A 15398-nucleotide genomic window follows, 5' to 3' on the forward strand; every position below is an offset into this window, starting at 1 on the left:
AATTCAAATATCCATATTCTCATACCATATTTATTGTATTTTATTTATAATATTTTAATCACTAAAATAATGTATATTAAAATTTTTATTTCATGTGTTTTATTTATAATATTTCAATTAACTTTTAACTTATTAATTTTATTTTTTATAACTTTTTTTAATCAACTTTAATTAGAAATAAAATACAGTCATACCAATAAATAACTAAATTTAATTAGCTATTAAAAATAATATATAATGATAATATTATATTATATAAAAAATTTAAAGAAAATTATATTAAAAAAGTTTTAAATCACGTGTTTATATAATGCATAAATCAATATGCAATGTATGTTAAGGTAAAAACTAGTATTATTAAATATTGAAAGTTCATTGTATATTATTAATTTTTTATTTTGTGATTTTTGATATTTAAAATTTAAAATATATTAAATAAAATATTTAATTAAATTAATTTAATAAATTTATAATATATTTAATTAATTAATTTATAAATATTAAAATCTAAAAAAATAATAATCACATATTTTTAACTATTTTACTTCCAAAATATATATCACATAATTATTAAACCGGATAATATACTTATTGAGAAAATGTAATTTAAGTATATTTATCAACATAATTATTTTTGTATATACAAAATAAATTAAATTAAATTATTAATAATATAAACACGATGAGCACGCTATTATATTGTTGTATAAATTTTATTAAGACGTAGAGAATTTAAAAGCCTAATGATTCTCGCTGTGCCTGTGTATTCACTCTCGATAGTGATGGATTACTATAATTATGGGTAAAAGAGTATATTATTAGGATGATATATAATTTATAATTTAATTAATCTTCATATAATTATCACATAAAATTAATTTTTGAAAATTAATGACAATGCAAAGATGATAAAGATATTTGTGATATAATTTACAAATGATATACAATAATAATTAAATATTAAAAAAATAAATATTTACCAAAAACATTAACATTTAAATTTATTTAATTTGAAGGATTTAAATATTAAAATCACGAATTAGTGCAAGCAAACTAAATAAAAAAAAAAGTATTAATTACCAATGATTTAACCAAATTAACTATTTTTGTATTAGAACTTGACTTATTTCTATTTAAAGAATTTAAATTAAATGATTTTATAAAAAAAATTATATACTTAAATTAAATTTTAAAATGATAAAATTTATTTAAATGTTATTATTTGACATAATTTACCAAAGACTCTGCTTATCATCATTATTTTTAGTTTCTATTTCCTTGGTTTATGTGATGAATTCTTTCAAATTTGATTAAGTATCACTTACCATGTTGATATAGTTTAGATGCAATTTTATTTTTCAATACAAAACATTTGCCTTTTTTTAATCCCAATCAAGTTCCATACCTTGTTGATGCAAATCCCTGATGATTCCTTTTCAAGACTTTATTCCCACTACCTTTCAAATTCCATTGCCTTAGCCTTAGCAACATCTTAGACCCATCACCACAAGGAACCACAGTGGGCTGAGAAAGTGGCTGCACATTTGAAGAACTCTATTTCAAGTGACTTGGTGTGGTGATAAAGCCTTTCAATTATGTCGAGCTCTTCGCCTATTAAAGAGACACTAAGTTTATCCAGCAAGTCTTTAGTTTGCATCCATTATCCATCATAGTGCCTTTATCAATCTAGAAAACCCTATTGATAACAAGGAAGACTAAAAAGAGAGCAAGAGCAATGTTTGGAAACCAGTAAATCAAACTAACTGGGATGCTGCTGAAACCAAGGGAAACAAAAGCAATGTTTGGAAACCAGTAAATCCCATACGTGCAAATGGACTTCAATCATGTTCTGTAGAATGGTTTATCATAACAGAAGAAGAATGATTAAAAGATTAAACTAAAACCCAGTTTGTCCTAAGTTTCTTTAAAAAAACCCAATTAAAAAAATGAACATATATTCTCAAAACCAATCCATTCTCAAAACAAACATAAGGGATGTTTAACTGTAGAAATATAATATAGCTAGATAAAAATGCTAATTATGCATTACATTGCTTAATCTAAAATAGAAATAACTGCCCAATATTACAGCACTCAAACTCTAATTAACCTTCATAAACTAGGAAAACAACTAAAATTGGAAAATTATAAATGTAGTTCCAAGTCCAACATTGTATTATGACTTACACTTGCACCATCCCCATTCTCCCCTTTACTGCTACTGTCCCCAACCTTAAACAGTGCCAACCAAAGTTCTCCATTGCGCCTAAAAGACCAAAGTTGCACTATGTCTTTTTGTTTGAATTTCCCTGATGATCCCTGATGATTCCTTTCTAAGACTTTATTCCAACTCGATGTCAACAGATATGTACTGCTACTTTTCAAATTCCACTGCCTTAGTAACATCTTAGACTCATCACCACAAGGTTCCATAAGTGTAACAAGTAAGTTCTCCTTCTGCTCCTTTAACTTGCTCTTCTCACCCTCTGTAAGAAAACTAGAATCTCTTTTCTGCTTAAAAGGGATTGAGAAACGATCACGGTGAGGATTTAAATTAGTAGCAAACATCTATTTCATTATCACCAACTTCACATCAGTGCCTCCTTTTATTTGAATTTTATCCCACCACTCATCAGGCATGTCACGTGGCGTCTCGGAACCAAATTTTGCAAAATAGGTCCTGTTTGGTCTCTTCAGCAATTTCATTTTCTTCTGTTCATCTTCAATACTGTTACCACTTTCAGAGCATCGTTTGCCATAGACTCTTCTCTTGATTTCGTTCATGCTCCAAGAAGACTTCTCATGAAGAAATAAAGACGAATGAGAAAGAAGTTTCTTGTCTTGGCGTTGTCCATGGCCCTGGTTTTTCTTGGGCATAGATGCAGCAAGTCGGTCATCATGCTTGCTCATGGCTTCAAGTCTTACTTATTGCACAAAAGCAGTCAGAATACTTTCTTCCACTAACTTGATCGCATCCACCATTCTGTCGAAACACCCACCATCATCATTGGCATCAAGAACTCTGCCCATCTTTATTTCTCTCTTCTCAAGTGAAAAAATATTTCTACACATTTCAACAAGCACATACCTATATGTTGTCCCTTGTAACAACCCAAGAGGGGGGGGGGTGAATTGGGTTCTAATTGCAAAATTAAAGATTAAAAGAAATTTAAACACAAAGAAGAGAAAGGGAAGAATGATAACACAAGAGATTTATAGAGGTTCGACTATCCCAAGCCTACGTCCTCTCCTCAAGGCCCTCCTTGAGAGTTAACTCCACGAAAATTCTTCTTTGGGTGAAGAATAAACCCCTTACAATCACCACAAGAGTAAACCTTTGCTCTTTTACAAATCCCTTTACATTCAAGAGCTATTTAAAGCTCTATCACACTCAAAATTACAATAAGTGCTTAAAACAATCTTGAATTAACTCTCAAAACAAAGAATTTACAACTCAAATATCAAGTTCTCAACATTAACTATGGTAGCTCAAGTTCTAGAGAGAGAGAATGAAGAAAATTTTAGAACACAATAAATTTCCAAGAAGATTGTTGTTCTCAAAATGGGTTTCCAGTCATAAATGGTGCCTATTTATAGTTTTTGCAAGAAAATAGTCAGGTGCATTAAATGTAAAAGTAGTTGTTCAACCACTCAAAGCTCTGTTTTATCGAATTGCAGAAACCCAGGTTCGGCTGCCAGAGTTATTTACTTCAGTTGCCGAAGGTTGAAGCGCTAAAAAACAGCTTTTGAAAAGTCACTTTCGGCTGCCGAAGTTCTCACTTTCTGCTGCCAGAGTACTCTGGACAAAATGGATTTTAATGCTCAAAAACCATGATTTAAAAAGTGAACTTCGGCTGCCGAACTCCCCACTTTCGGCTGCCGAAGTGCTCTCTGGACAGAAAGTGTCAAAAGGGCACTTAAGCTTCGGAAATGCATAACTTTTTGATCGGAACTCGGATTTTCGATTTGTTTGAACCGTTGGAAAGCTAATTTGATAAACTTTTCAATTAAAATACTTTCAAAAACAAATTTTCATTTCTCAAATGTGAAAATTTTATTTTAGTCCCCCCTTGGTCAAGAAAAAGTTACAAGTAAAGACACTAAGAAATTAAGAGTTTAAAAAACTCATAACTTTTTTATCCGAACTCAGATTTTTGATCCGTTTGAACCATTGGAAAGCTAATTCAATGTAATTTGCAACTAAAATACTTTTCAAAATTAATTTTGCATTTTTGAAAATTTTATTTAATTTTCCCTTGATAAAAAATTAGGTGAAAACTAAGTTGAACAATATATTCTTAGTACCACCTAGACTTGAGCCAACATAATTAATAAAATGAGATTTACCAGATATAAAATAAATAAAAGTTACATTGTAGGTTCCCATAAATGTTTGCTTCTTCCTTAACTTTGATTTGAAGCAATTTGGTAATTTTGAGTCTATGGCCTACAAACTCAACACAAACACTTCCAAAGTATATTAGTAGCACACTAATTGTTTATTATCATCAAAACATGGGTTAAGACACCTAGATCTAACAATTTCCCCCTTTTTGATGATGACAAACAATTAGTGGATGAGAAAAATTAAGCACAAGTGAAGTGCGTGTTTTTCAGAAATTCTCCCCCTTAATGTACTCGCCCTTTCAAAAACAATTTGTGCCTTACTAAATAGAATTTGGAGAGCATATAAGAGAGGCTTTGACTCAATGAATGCAATGCCTTGAGTCCTAGGTGAATGATGATGCAAAGTTATTATTATATCAAAAACAATTCAAAATATTTATCAAAGGATTACCAAGAAGCATCACATAAGTATACCCAAAACATGTATCCCACTAAATCATCATTTATATATCATGTTTAAAGCTTAAAATTTGGAATTATTCTTCCACTTAGCTAATTCATCCACTAGCTATATATCTCCCCCTTTTGGCATCATCAAAATACACTCTAGAAGGAAAGATATACAAAAGTTATGGCATCATTCAAAGGTGTACCACCATGCCAAAAGGTATAAGAACATATGGTAATATAACAATTATTCTAATGAATAGCCTATAAAGAGTCAAGAAGACTTCAATGCAAATTTACTAATTTCATTTGCATAGGACTTGTAAAACCATCAAGGAGGCTATTCAAAGCATCAACAGAATCTTGGCAAATAACCTTCATAGAATAATCAAGAAGAATAATCTAAATTAATGAGGAATAGTATTGTGATCATATGGCAGCCAAAAATAGGAAACCCATATCTTGTTCATGTGAACAGTAACGTGAATAGTTATGTGAACAGTAAATCACAATTTTAAGCATCAAGGTTGTCAAACATGCTTAATTCTCTCTTAATGAAATTAAACCTATCTTCACACAAAGGTTTTGTAAAGATATCAGCTAATTGGTAATGTGTATCAACAAACTCAAGAACAACATCACCGTTCAATACATGATCACATATAAAATGATGTCTAATGTCTATATGCTTGGTTCTAGAATGTTGTATAGGGTTCTTGGTCAAATTGATTGCACTTGCGTTGTCACATTGAATAGGAATATGATCAAGAGATACTTTGAAGTCTCTCAATTGTTGCTTGATCCAAATTATTTGGCTACAACAAAGACCCGCAACCACATATTCGGCTTCGGTCATAGAAAGTACAACCGTATTTTGTTTCTTGCTACACCAAGAAACTAAAAAGTGTTCTAGGAGTTGACAATTACCTGAGGTACTCTTCCTATCAAGGATGCTTCCAGCAAAGTCGGCATCCGAGTAGGAACATAAATCAAAGAATGCATTTCTAGGATACCATAGACCAAAATGCAATGTACCATTCAAGTATTTGAGAATACATTTAACAGCATGCAAATGAGACTCTTTAGGACATGATTGAAAATGTGCACATAAACATACGAAAAACATAATATCCGATCTACTAGCTGTGAGATACAAAAGACTACCAATCATACCTCTATAGAGTTTTTCATCAACCGGTTTTCCTTTTTCATCCTTGTCAAGTTTGGTATTTGTGCTCATTGGAGTTCTACTTGGCTTACTATTTAGCATTCCAAACCTCTTGATCAATTCTTTGGTGTACTTGGCTTGGTTGATGAAGATGCCATCCTTAGCTTGTTTGATTTGAAGCCTAAGGAAGAACTTGAGTTCTCCCATCATGCTCATATCAAACTCACTCTTCATTGTATTAGCAAACTCTTCACACAAACACTCATTAGTAGCACCACATATAATATCATCAACATATATTTGTACTACAAGGATGTCATTTACATAATTTTTAACAAAAAGAGTTGTATCGACTTTTCCTTTTGAAAAACCATTTTGCAAAAGAAAGTTACTAAGCCTTTCATACCAAGCTCTAGGAGCTTGTTTCAAACCATACAAGGCTTTAGTCAATTTAAAAACATAGTTTGGAAACTCATGATTTTCAAAACCAGGAGGTTGCTCAACATATATCTCCTCATCAATAAAACCATTTAGAAAAGCATTTTTAACATCCATTTGGAAAAGCTTAAAATTCATGTATGATGCATATGCAAGCAAGATTCTAATGGCTTTTAATCTAGCTACGGGGGCAAAGGTTTCATCATAGTCAATGCCCTCTTCTTGGTTATAGCCTTTGGCTACTAACCTAGCTTTATTCCTAGTTATGTTTCCATCCTCATCTAATTTGTTTCTAAACACCCATTTGGTGCCTATAGATGGATGGTTCTTTGACCTAGGAACTAAGGTCCAAACCTTATTCCTTTCAAATTGATTGAGCTCCTCTTGCATTCCAAGTACCCAAGTCTCATCATTAATGGCCTCATCTATGCCCCTAGGTTCTATTTGAGAAATAAATGCAAGGTTATTACATATATTTCTAAGAGAGGATCTAGTTGTTACCCCTTTTGATGTATCACTAATGATTAGATCTTTAGGATGATCCTTCTTGAATGTCCAATTTTTGGGTCGATCTTGTTGAACTTCTTGATATGAAACTGGTTGACCTTGATGCTCTTGAAGCTCAACTTGATCAACTCCCAAGTCATTCAAGGGATCTTCCATGTGTTGATCTTGAATTCCACTAGATTGAGGATCTTCAAGAGTCAACTCATTAAGATTACCTACAACATCATCATCACAAGAAATATTCTTTCTAGGACCAAAGGGTTTAGCTTCATCAAATACAACATGCATTAACTCCTTAACAACTAAGGTTCTCTTATTGAAGACTCTATATGCTTTACTAGATGTATAATACCCCAAGAAGATACCTTCATCAGTTTTGGAGCTAAATTTATCTAAGTTATCTTTGGTATTCAAAATGAAGCATTTATAACTAAATACTCTAAAATAACCTATTTTAGGTTTCTTGCCATTCCATAGCTCATAAGGGGTTTTCTTTAAAATAGGTCTAATTAAAACTCTATTTGAAATATAACAAACCGTATTAATGGCTTCTGCCTAAAAATAAGTAGGTAAATTATATTCGTTTAACATAGTCCTCCCCATGTCTAAAAGAGTTCTATTTTTTCTTTCAACAATACCATTTTGTTGGGGAGTCCTAGGAGAACAAAAATTGTGAGTGATCCCTAGTGAGTTACAAAACTTATCAAATTTCTCATTTTCAAATTCTCTACCATGATCACTCCTAATAGAACATATTTGAAAACCTTTTTCATTTTGAACCCTTTTTGAAAATCTTTCAAAAATATCAAAACATTCATCCTTATGAGCAAGGAATGCAACCCAAGTACACCCAGAGAGTCATCAACAATCACTAAGGTATAATATGCACCACCTAAGCTAGCTACTCTAGTAGGACCAAACAAATCCATATGCAATAATTGAAGAGGTCTAGAAGTAGATACCTTATGAATAGATTTAAAAGAGCTCTTGACTTGCTTACCCATTTGGCATGCATTACACACCTTATCCTTTTGAAACTTGATCTTTGGTAGCCCATCAACTAGCTCATCCTTGTTCAAGTTTGCAAGAAGGTGCATGCTAGCATGTGCAAGCCTTCTATGCCAAGTCTAAGAGTCATCACTAATAGAAACAAAGCACTTGACATCTTTGTTAGACAAAGCATGCAAATCGATAACATAAATATTTTCATTTCTTTCACCAATAAACAACATTTTTTTATCATTCATCCTAGATACAAAGCAAGATTTGGACTCAAAAACAACTCTACAAGCCTTATCACATAATTGACTAACAATAAGTAAATTATGTTTTAAACCATCAACCAAAAGCACTTTGTCAAGAATAGGGGAGTTTTCCTTACTAACCTTACCTATTCCCACAATTTTACCTTTACCATTATCACCAAAAGTCACTTGCCCACCTCCATCTTTCTTTTCAAGTGAAAGGAAGAGATTGGCATTTTCGGTCATGTGTCTTGAACATCCACTATCCAACTACCACTTACTTTCAAGCTTTAAGGATTTCAAGCACACCTACACATGATAATTCAATTTACTTTAGGTACCCAAATGTACTTGGGTCCTTGGGGGTTAGTAGTTCCATCATTTAAATCAAATATTCTACCATATCCAAGATGGATTTTCCTAATGGCACACCTATAGTTGGTGTGACCAATCTTACCACAATAGTGACAATGTCCATTGAACCTTCTATGGGTATGAGGGTGAGCAAATGGTCTCATATGATCAATCTTTTTATGTTCATTATGTGAATGTAAGCATGAGGCATAGTGAGTGTGATAATAGTTATGAGGCCTAGTAGCATGTCCCCTATAAAGGTTTGGCCTAGATGTAACTCTCTTAGATGTATATGTCCTATACATTTTGTCTAGGAGCATGTTGATGAAATAAAGTCTTTCTAGTTTCATTATCACAAGATTTCTTTGGCTCTTGTCCTTTAGGATTAGACATCTTTGGACTAGGCACTTGGGGACTAGGCTCATTAGAACTAGATGCTTTAACAAAGATAGTCTTGGAAGGAGGTGTTTGGGCAAATTTACTATAGCTAGGTCCATACTTGATGCTAGGAGACCTTTTAAAGTCCAAAATTTCATCAAGTTTGTCCTTTCCTTTAGCAAATTTGGAAAGAAAAGTTTTTAGTTAAATAATTTCATTTTTTAACTTCTCATTTTCTAATGAAAGCTCATCTAAGGATTTTTGCACATTACTATCTAAAGGTCTATCAACTTTAGATGAGGTCTCATTCTCCTTCCTTAAACTAGCAAGCTCACTTTTCAAAAGTTTATTTCTCTTATGACTTAATTCTAGTTCATCATTCATAACTTTAAGAGAATTAACTAGTTCATCATAAGAAAATTTAACAACATCATCATTTAAAGTTACCTCATTAGAGCTTTCCTCCATTGCCATGAAGCACATTTGGGCAACTTGATCACCAATCTCCTCATCTTCTGAGTCACTTGATTCATCCCATGTTGCTTTAAGTGCCTTCTTCTTGAACTTCTTAAAAGGCTTTTTCAATTTGGGACAATTAGTTTTAATGTGACCCGGTTTGTTGCATTCAAAGCATATGGGAGGATCCCTCTTGCTACTTTCTCCCTTGTCCTTCTTGAAGTTCCTCTTTGGGATGAACTTCTTATTTTGGAAGAGCATCTTCCTTATTCTCCTTGTCATTAGAGCCAATTCTTCCTCATCAAACTCATCATCTTCATCACTTGAGTTTTCGGAAGATACTTTGAAGGCATTGATCTTTTTGGCTTTGTTAGGTTCCTCCACTTACTCTCTTTTGAGGGTCATCTCATAGTCAATGAGATTTCCTAAGAGCTCATCAAGTTGTACCTTGCTCAAGTCCTTGGAATCCTTAAGTGAAGTTACTTTAGGTAGCCACTCCTTAGGAAGACTTCTTAAAATCTTCTTTACTAGCTCCTCATTTGTGAATGTCTTCCTAAGAGATTTAATTCCTCCTATAATCTCCACAAATCTATCATACATTTCACTTATGGTTTCATCTGACTTCATCTTGAACAATTCATATTGGTAGATAAGGGAATCCATCTTATTCTCCTTTACTTGACTAGTACCTTCATGAGTAACCACTAAAGCATCCCAAATTTCTTTTGCAGTAGACTTCATACACACTTTATTATATTCACTTCTACTTAATGCACAAAATAGATCATGAATAGCCTTATCATTTAAAGCCACTCTTCTTTTCTCTTACTCACTCCATTCACCCTTAGGCTTAGCTACATGCACACCATCAACAATTTTAGTTGGGGTGAATGGCCCATTTTCTACAACATCCCATAAGTCAACTGTCGCAAGGGGTTTTGCGGTCGCCTGAACGAACCCTCACCGAAGTGGGAAAGAGTGAGGAGTCGCCACCTTAGTTTTGAGGGAAACTAAAGAAAACCATTTGTGAAAACAGATTGAAATGAAACCACTTCTAGGCAGAGATTCTAGGTTCGGGGTCCGTAAACGGGTGGGGAAGGTGTTAGGCACCCCACCTCGTCCCTTAATAAGGGTAAGTAGATTTAATTTTGCATTAGTTAGGAGGGCTTGAATGGACATGTTAATCCTTTTGACTGAAGGAACATTTGATATTTCACTAAATTTGGATCACCCAGATACATAAGTAAATGAGACAACCTTAGTGAATTACTGTTGTATGTTAATTTTATTTGAAAGGAATATTTTATTAAGATTTAATTTAAGAATTGGATAAGGACTCTTCTCCGAACTCTTTAATATTTATTAAAATTCTGAGTTGAGACCGGATAAGAACTCTCCTCCGATCTCTATTTAATATTTATTAAAATTTTGAGTTGAGACCGGATAAGAACTCTCCTCCGATCTCTATTCAATATTTATTAAAATTTTGAGTTGAGACCGGATAAGAACTCTCCTCCGATCTCTATTTAATATTTATTAAAATTTTGAGTTGAGACCGGATAAGAACTCTCCTCCGATCTCTTTTAAAGTATTTGTTAAAAATTTTGTTTGAGAAGCGGATGAAGACTCTCTTCCGACCTCTTCGAAATTTGGACACAGCCATATATCATAAGAGTCTAAGTTTAAGAGTTCTAGTATTTAAAGGTGCCAAAGGTCGAAATAAGACTTCTTTTAACTCGTTGGTACTTTGTAACTAAATAAGGGACGCCGGACTGAATTTTGCTGACCTCCCCTAAGGTCACTTTACCAGTATCCTATCTGTACCCCTTTACTTATCTGAGTTTTAATTTTTATTCCGCCTTATGGCATCATGCTGGATCGCCTCCCATGTCAGCCTAGTGATTCAATTTTGCTATTTTCCTGACGTGTTATTTAGACCCTCTTTTTTCAAAGAGACACTTTAAACACGGTTACCTACATTTTGTTTAGCTGCTTCTACGTAACTCGGGGCTAGATGACTTGCGTTCAGAAATAATAACGATTAACAAAAGTGTGTGTTAGCCAGCACGAGGGTATACTAGAGCATATCTTTCTTTGTATTTTTTTTTAGCGTGACATGAACTTAAAGAAAATAACAGGCATAAGAAAAAGAACAAAGGAAACACGTGAAACGAGAACTAGACTTAATAAAATGGCGATATTAACACTGACCTGTAGGGAGTCGAGTCTATTGAACTAAACACAGAATCGCAAAAGGTAGCAAGATCGCAGGTTGGCAGCGGAGGACTATGGTTTGCCTCGAAATGAAGTGTTCTTTGTTAAAATGTAAACAGGTCAAAATAACCAAGCTTGAGTGGAGTTGAGCTTAGACAATATGAATGGAAGTAGAGGATAACAAAGACAGAAAGTGAGAGTGCCACAGGATAATGAACGAACTGAAAATGAAAAATTTCAGTATTCAAGAATCCCTTTTGCAAGAAAACACTTCAGAAAACTAGTTTCAAAAGTTTTTTCTACGAAAACACCAAAAAAAAAATAGCAGAGTAACAAACTGAATTAAGTTTCAGAGTTATTCTGCTATAGTTACTGCCTCTTACTTTTCTGTTTTTTTCTTCGTCCCTTTGAACAGTTTTCAGGCAGGTATTTATAGGAATCGGGTGCTCCCCATGAAGGGTCAGGATTTATTTTGAGGGAGATGGAGGGTCTGGATTTTGAAGGACATGATCGGATGCTTGAGAATTAAAGAGAACCAAAATGAACGGCTGAGATTATTCTTCAGAATATTCGTCCTTTTCTTCTTTCAATCTGACGGTCTCAAATCCTCTTGTCCGGAGCGATCTGAGGGCTAAGAGCGAAAGACGCTGGTCTTGTCGTCTTCTCTCTTTTTTCTTTCAACAATACCATTTTGTTGGGGAGTCCTAGGAGAACAAAAATTGTGAGTGATCCCTAGTGAGTTACAAAACTTATCAAATTTCTCATTTTCAAATTCTCTACCATGATCACTCCTAATAGAACATATTTGAAAACCTTTTTCATTTTGAACCCTTTTTGAAAATCTTTCAAAAATATCAAAACATTCATCCTTATGAGCAAGGAATGCAACCCAAGTACACCCAGAGAGTCATCAACAATCACTAAGGTATAATATGCACCACCTAAGCTAGCTACTCTAGTAGGACCAAACAAATCCATATGCAATAATTGAAGAGGTCTAGAAGTAGATACCTTATGAATAGATTTAAAAGAGCTCTTGACTTGCTTACCCATTTGGCATGCATTACACACCTTATCCTTTTGAAACTTGATCTTTGGTAGCCCATCAACTAGCTCATCCTTGTTCAAGTTTGCAAGAAGGTGCATGCTAGCATGTGCAAGCCTTCTATGCCAAGTCTAAGAGTCATCACTAATAGAAACAAAGCACTTGACATCTTTGTTAGACAAAGCATGCAAATCGATAACATAAATATTTTCATTTCTTTCACCAATAAACAACATTTTTTTATCATTCATCCTAGATACAAAGCAAGATTTGGACTCAAAAACAACTCTACAAGCCTTATCACATAATTGACTAACAATAAGTAAATTATGTTTTAAACCATCAACCAAAAGCACTTTGTCAAGAATAGGGGAGTTTTCCTTACTAACCTTACCTATTCCCACAATTTTACCTTTACCATTATCACCAAAAGTCACTTGCCCACCTCCATCTTTCTTTTCAAGTGAAAGGAAGAGATTGGCATTTTCGGTTATGTGTCTTGAACATCCACTATCCAAGTACCACTTACTTTCAAGCTTTAAGGATTTCAAGCACACCTACACATGATAATTCAATTTACTTTAGGTACCCAAATGTACTTGGGTCCTTGGGGGTTAGTAGTTCCATGATTTAAATCAAATATTCTACCATATCCAAGATGGATTTTCCTAATGGCACCCCTATAGTTGGTGTGACCAATCTTACCACAATAGTGACAATGTCCATTGAACCTTCTATGGGTATGAGGGTGAGCAAATGGTCTCATATGATCAATCTTTTTATGTTCATTATGTGAATGTAAGCATGAGGCATAGTGAGTGTGATAATAGTTATGAGGCCTAGTAGCATGTCCCCTATAAAGGTTTGGCCTAGATGTAACTCTCTTAGATGTATATGTCCTATACATTTTGTCTAGGAGCATGTTGATGAAATAAAGTCTTTCTAGTTTCATTATCACAAGATTTCTTTGGCTCTTGTCCTTTAGGATTAGACATCTTTGGACTAGGCACTTGGGGACTAGGCTCATTAGAACTAGATGCTTTAACAAAGATAGTCTTGGAAGGAGGTGTTTGGGCAAATTTACTATAGCTAGGTCCATACTTGATGCTAGGAGACCTTTTAAAGTCCAAAATTTCATCAAGTTTGTCCTTTCCTTTAGCAAATTTGGAAAGAAAAGTTTTTAGTTAAATAATTTCATTTTTTAACTTCTCATTTTCTAATGAAAGCTCATCTAAGGATTTTTGCACATTACCATCTAAAGGTCTATCAACTTTAGATGAGGTCTCATTCTCCTTCCTTAAACTAGCAAGCTCACTTTTCAAAAGTTTATTTCTCTTATGACTTAATTCTAGTTCATCATTCATAACTTTAAAAGAATTAACTAGTTCATCATAAGAAAATTTAACAACATCATCATTTAAAGTTACCTCATTGGAGCTTTCCTCCATTGCCATGAAGCACATTTGGGCAACTTGATCACCAATCTCCTCATCTTCTGAGTCACTTGATTCATCCCATGTTGCTTTAAGTGCCTTCTTCTTGAACTTCTTAAAAGGCTTTTTCAATTTGGGACAATTAGTTTTAATGTGACCCGGTTTGTTGCATTCAAAGCATATGGGAGGATCCCTCTTGCTACTTTCTCCCTTGTCCTTCTTGAAGTTCCTCTTTGGGATGAACTTCTTATTTTGGAAGAGCATCTTCCTTATTCTCCTTGTCATTAGAGCCAATTCTTCCTCATCAAACTCATCATCTTCATCACTTGAGTTTTCGGAAGATACTTTGAAGGCATTGATCTTTTTGGCTTTGTTAGGTTCCTCCACTTACTCTCTTTTGAGGGTCATCTCATAGTCAATGAGATTTCCTAAGAGCTCATCAAGTTGTACCTTGCTCAAGTCCTTGGAATCCTTAAGTGAAGTTACTTTAGGTAGCCACTCCTTAGGAAGACTTCTTAAAATCTTCTTTACTAGCTCCTCATTTGTGAATGTCTTCCTAAGAGATTTAATTCCTCCTATAATCTCCACAAATCTATCATACATTTCACTTATGGTTTCATCTGACTTCATCTTGAACAATTCATATTGGTAGATAAGGGAATCCATCTTATTCTCCTTTACTTGACTAGTACCTTCATGAGTAACCACTAAAGCATCCCAAATTTCTTTTGCAGTAGACTTCATACACACTTTATTATATTCACTTCTACTTAATGCACAAAATAGATCATGAATAGCCTTATCATTTAAAGCCACTCTTCTTTTCTCTTACTCACTCCATTCACCCTTAGGCTTAGCTACATGCACACCATCAACAATTTTAGTTGGGGTGAATGGCCCATTTTCTACAACATCCCATAAGTCAACTGTCGCAAGGGGTTTTGCGGTCGCCTGAACGAACCCTCACCGAAGTGGGAAAGAGTGAGGAGTCGCCACCTTAGTTTTGAGGGAAACTAAAGAAAACCATTTGTGAAAACAGATTGAAATGAAACCACTTCTAGGCAGAGATTCTAGGTTCGGGGTCCGTAAACGGGTGGGGAAGGTGTTAGGCAACCCACCTCGTCCCTTAATAAGGGTAAGTAGATTTAATTTTGCATTAGTGAGGAGGGCTTGAATGGACATGTTAATCCTTTTGACTAAAGGAACATTTGATATTTCACTAAATTTGGATCACCCAAATACATAAGTAAATGAGACAACCTTAGTGAGTTACTGTTGTATGTTAATTTTATTTGAAAGGAATATTTTATTAATATTTAATTTAAGAATTGGATAAGGACTCTTCTCCGAACTCTTTAATATTTATT

At 33.9% G+C, this 15398-nt stretch overlaps 1 protein-coding gene across 1 annotated transcript; it reads right to left on the reverse strand.

Moving 5' to 3' along the window:
* Nucleotides 1–12845: 12845 nt before the first annotated feature.
* Nucleotides 12846–14775, reverse strand: LOC131172935 (uncharacterized). Its single transcript, XM_058134567.1, has 5 exons — nucleotides 14423–14775; nucleotides 13851–14356; nucleotides 13504–13751; nucleotides 13011–13155; nucleotides 12846–12910 (listed from the first exon to the last, which is right to left on the reverse strand). Exons 1-5 carry the CDS (start codon nucleotides 14773–14775, stop codon nucleotides 12846–12848), a joined length of 1317 nt encoding a protein of 438 aa, XP_057990550.1.
* Nucleotides 14776–15398: the final 623 nt, after the last annotated feature.

Source organism: Hevea brasiliensis, chromosome 14, assembly GCF_030052815.1.
Source record: "Hevea brasiliensis isolate MT/VB/25A 57/8 chromosome 14, ASM3005281v1, whole genome shotgun sequence".
Taxonomy (NCBI): Eukaryota; Viridiplantae; Streptophyta; class Magnoliopsida; order Malpighiales; family Euphorbiaceae; genus Hevea; species Hevea brasiliensis.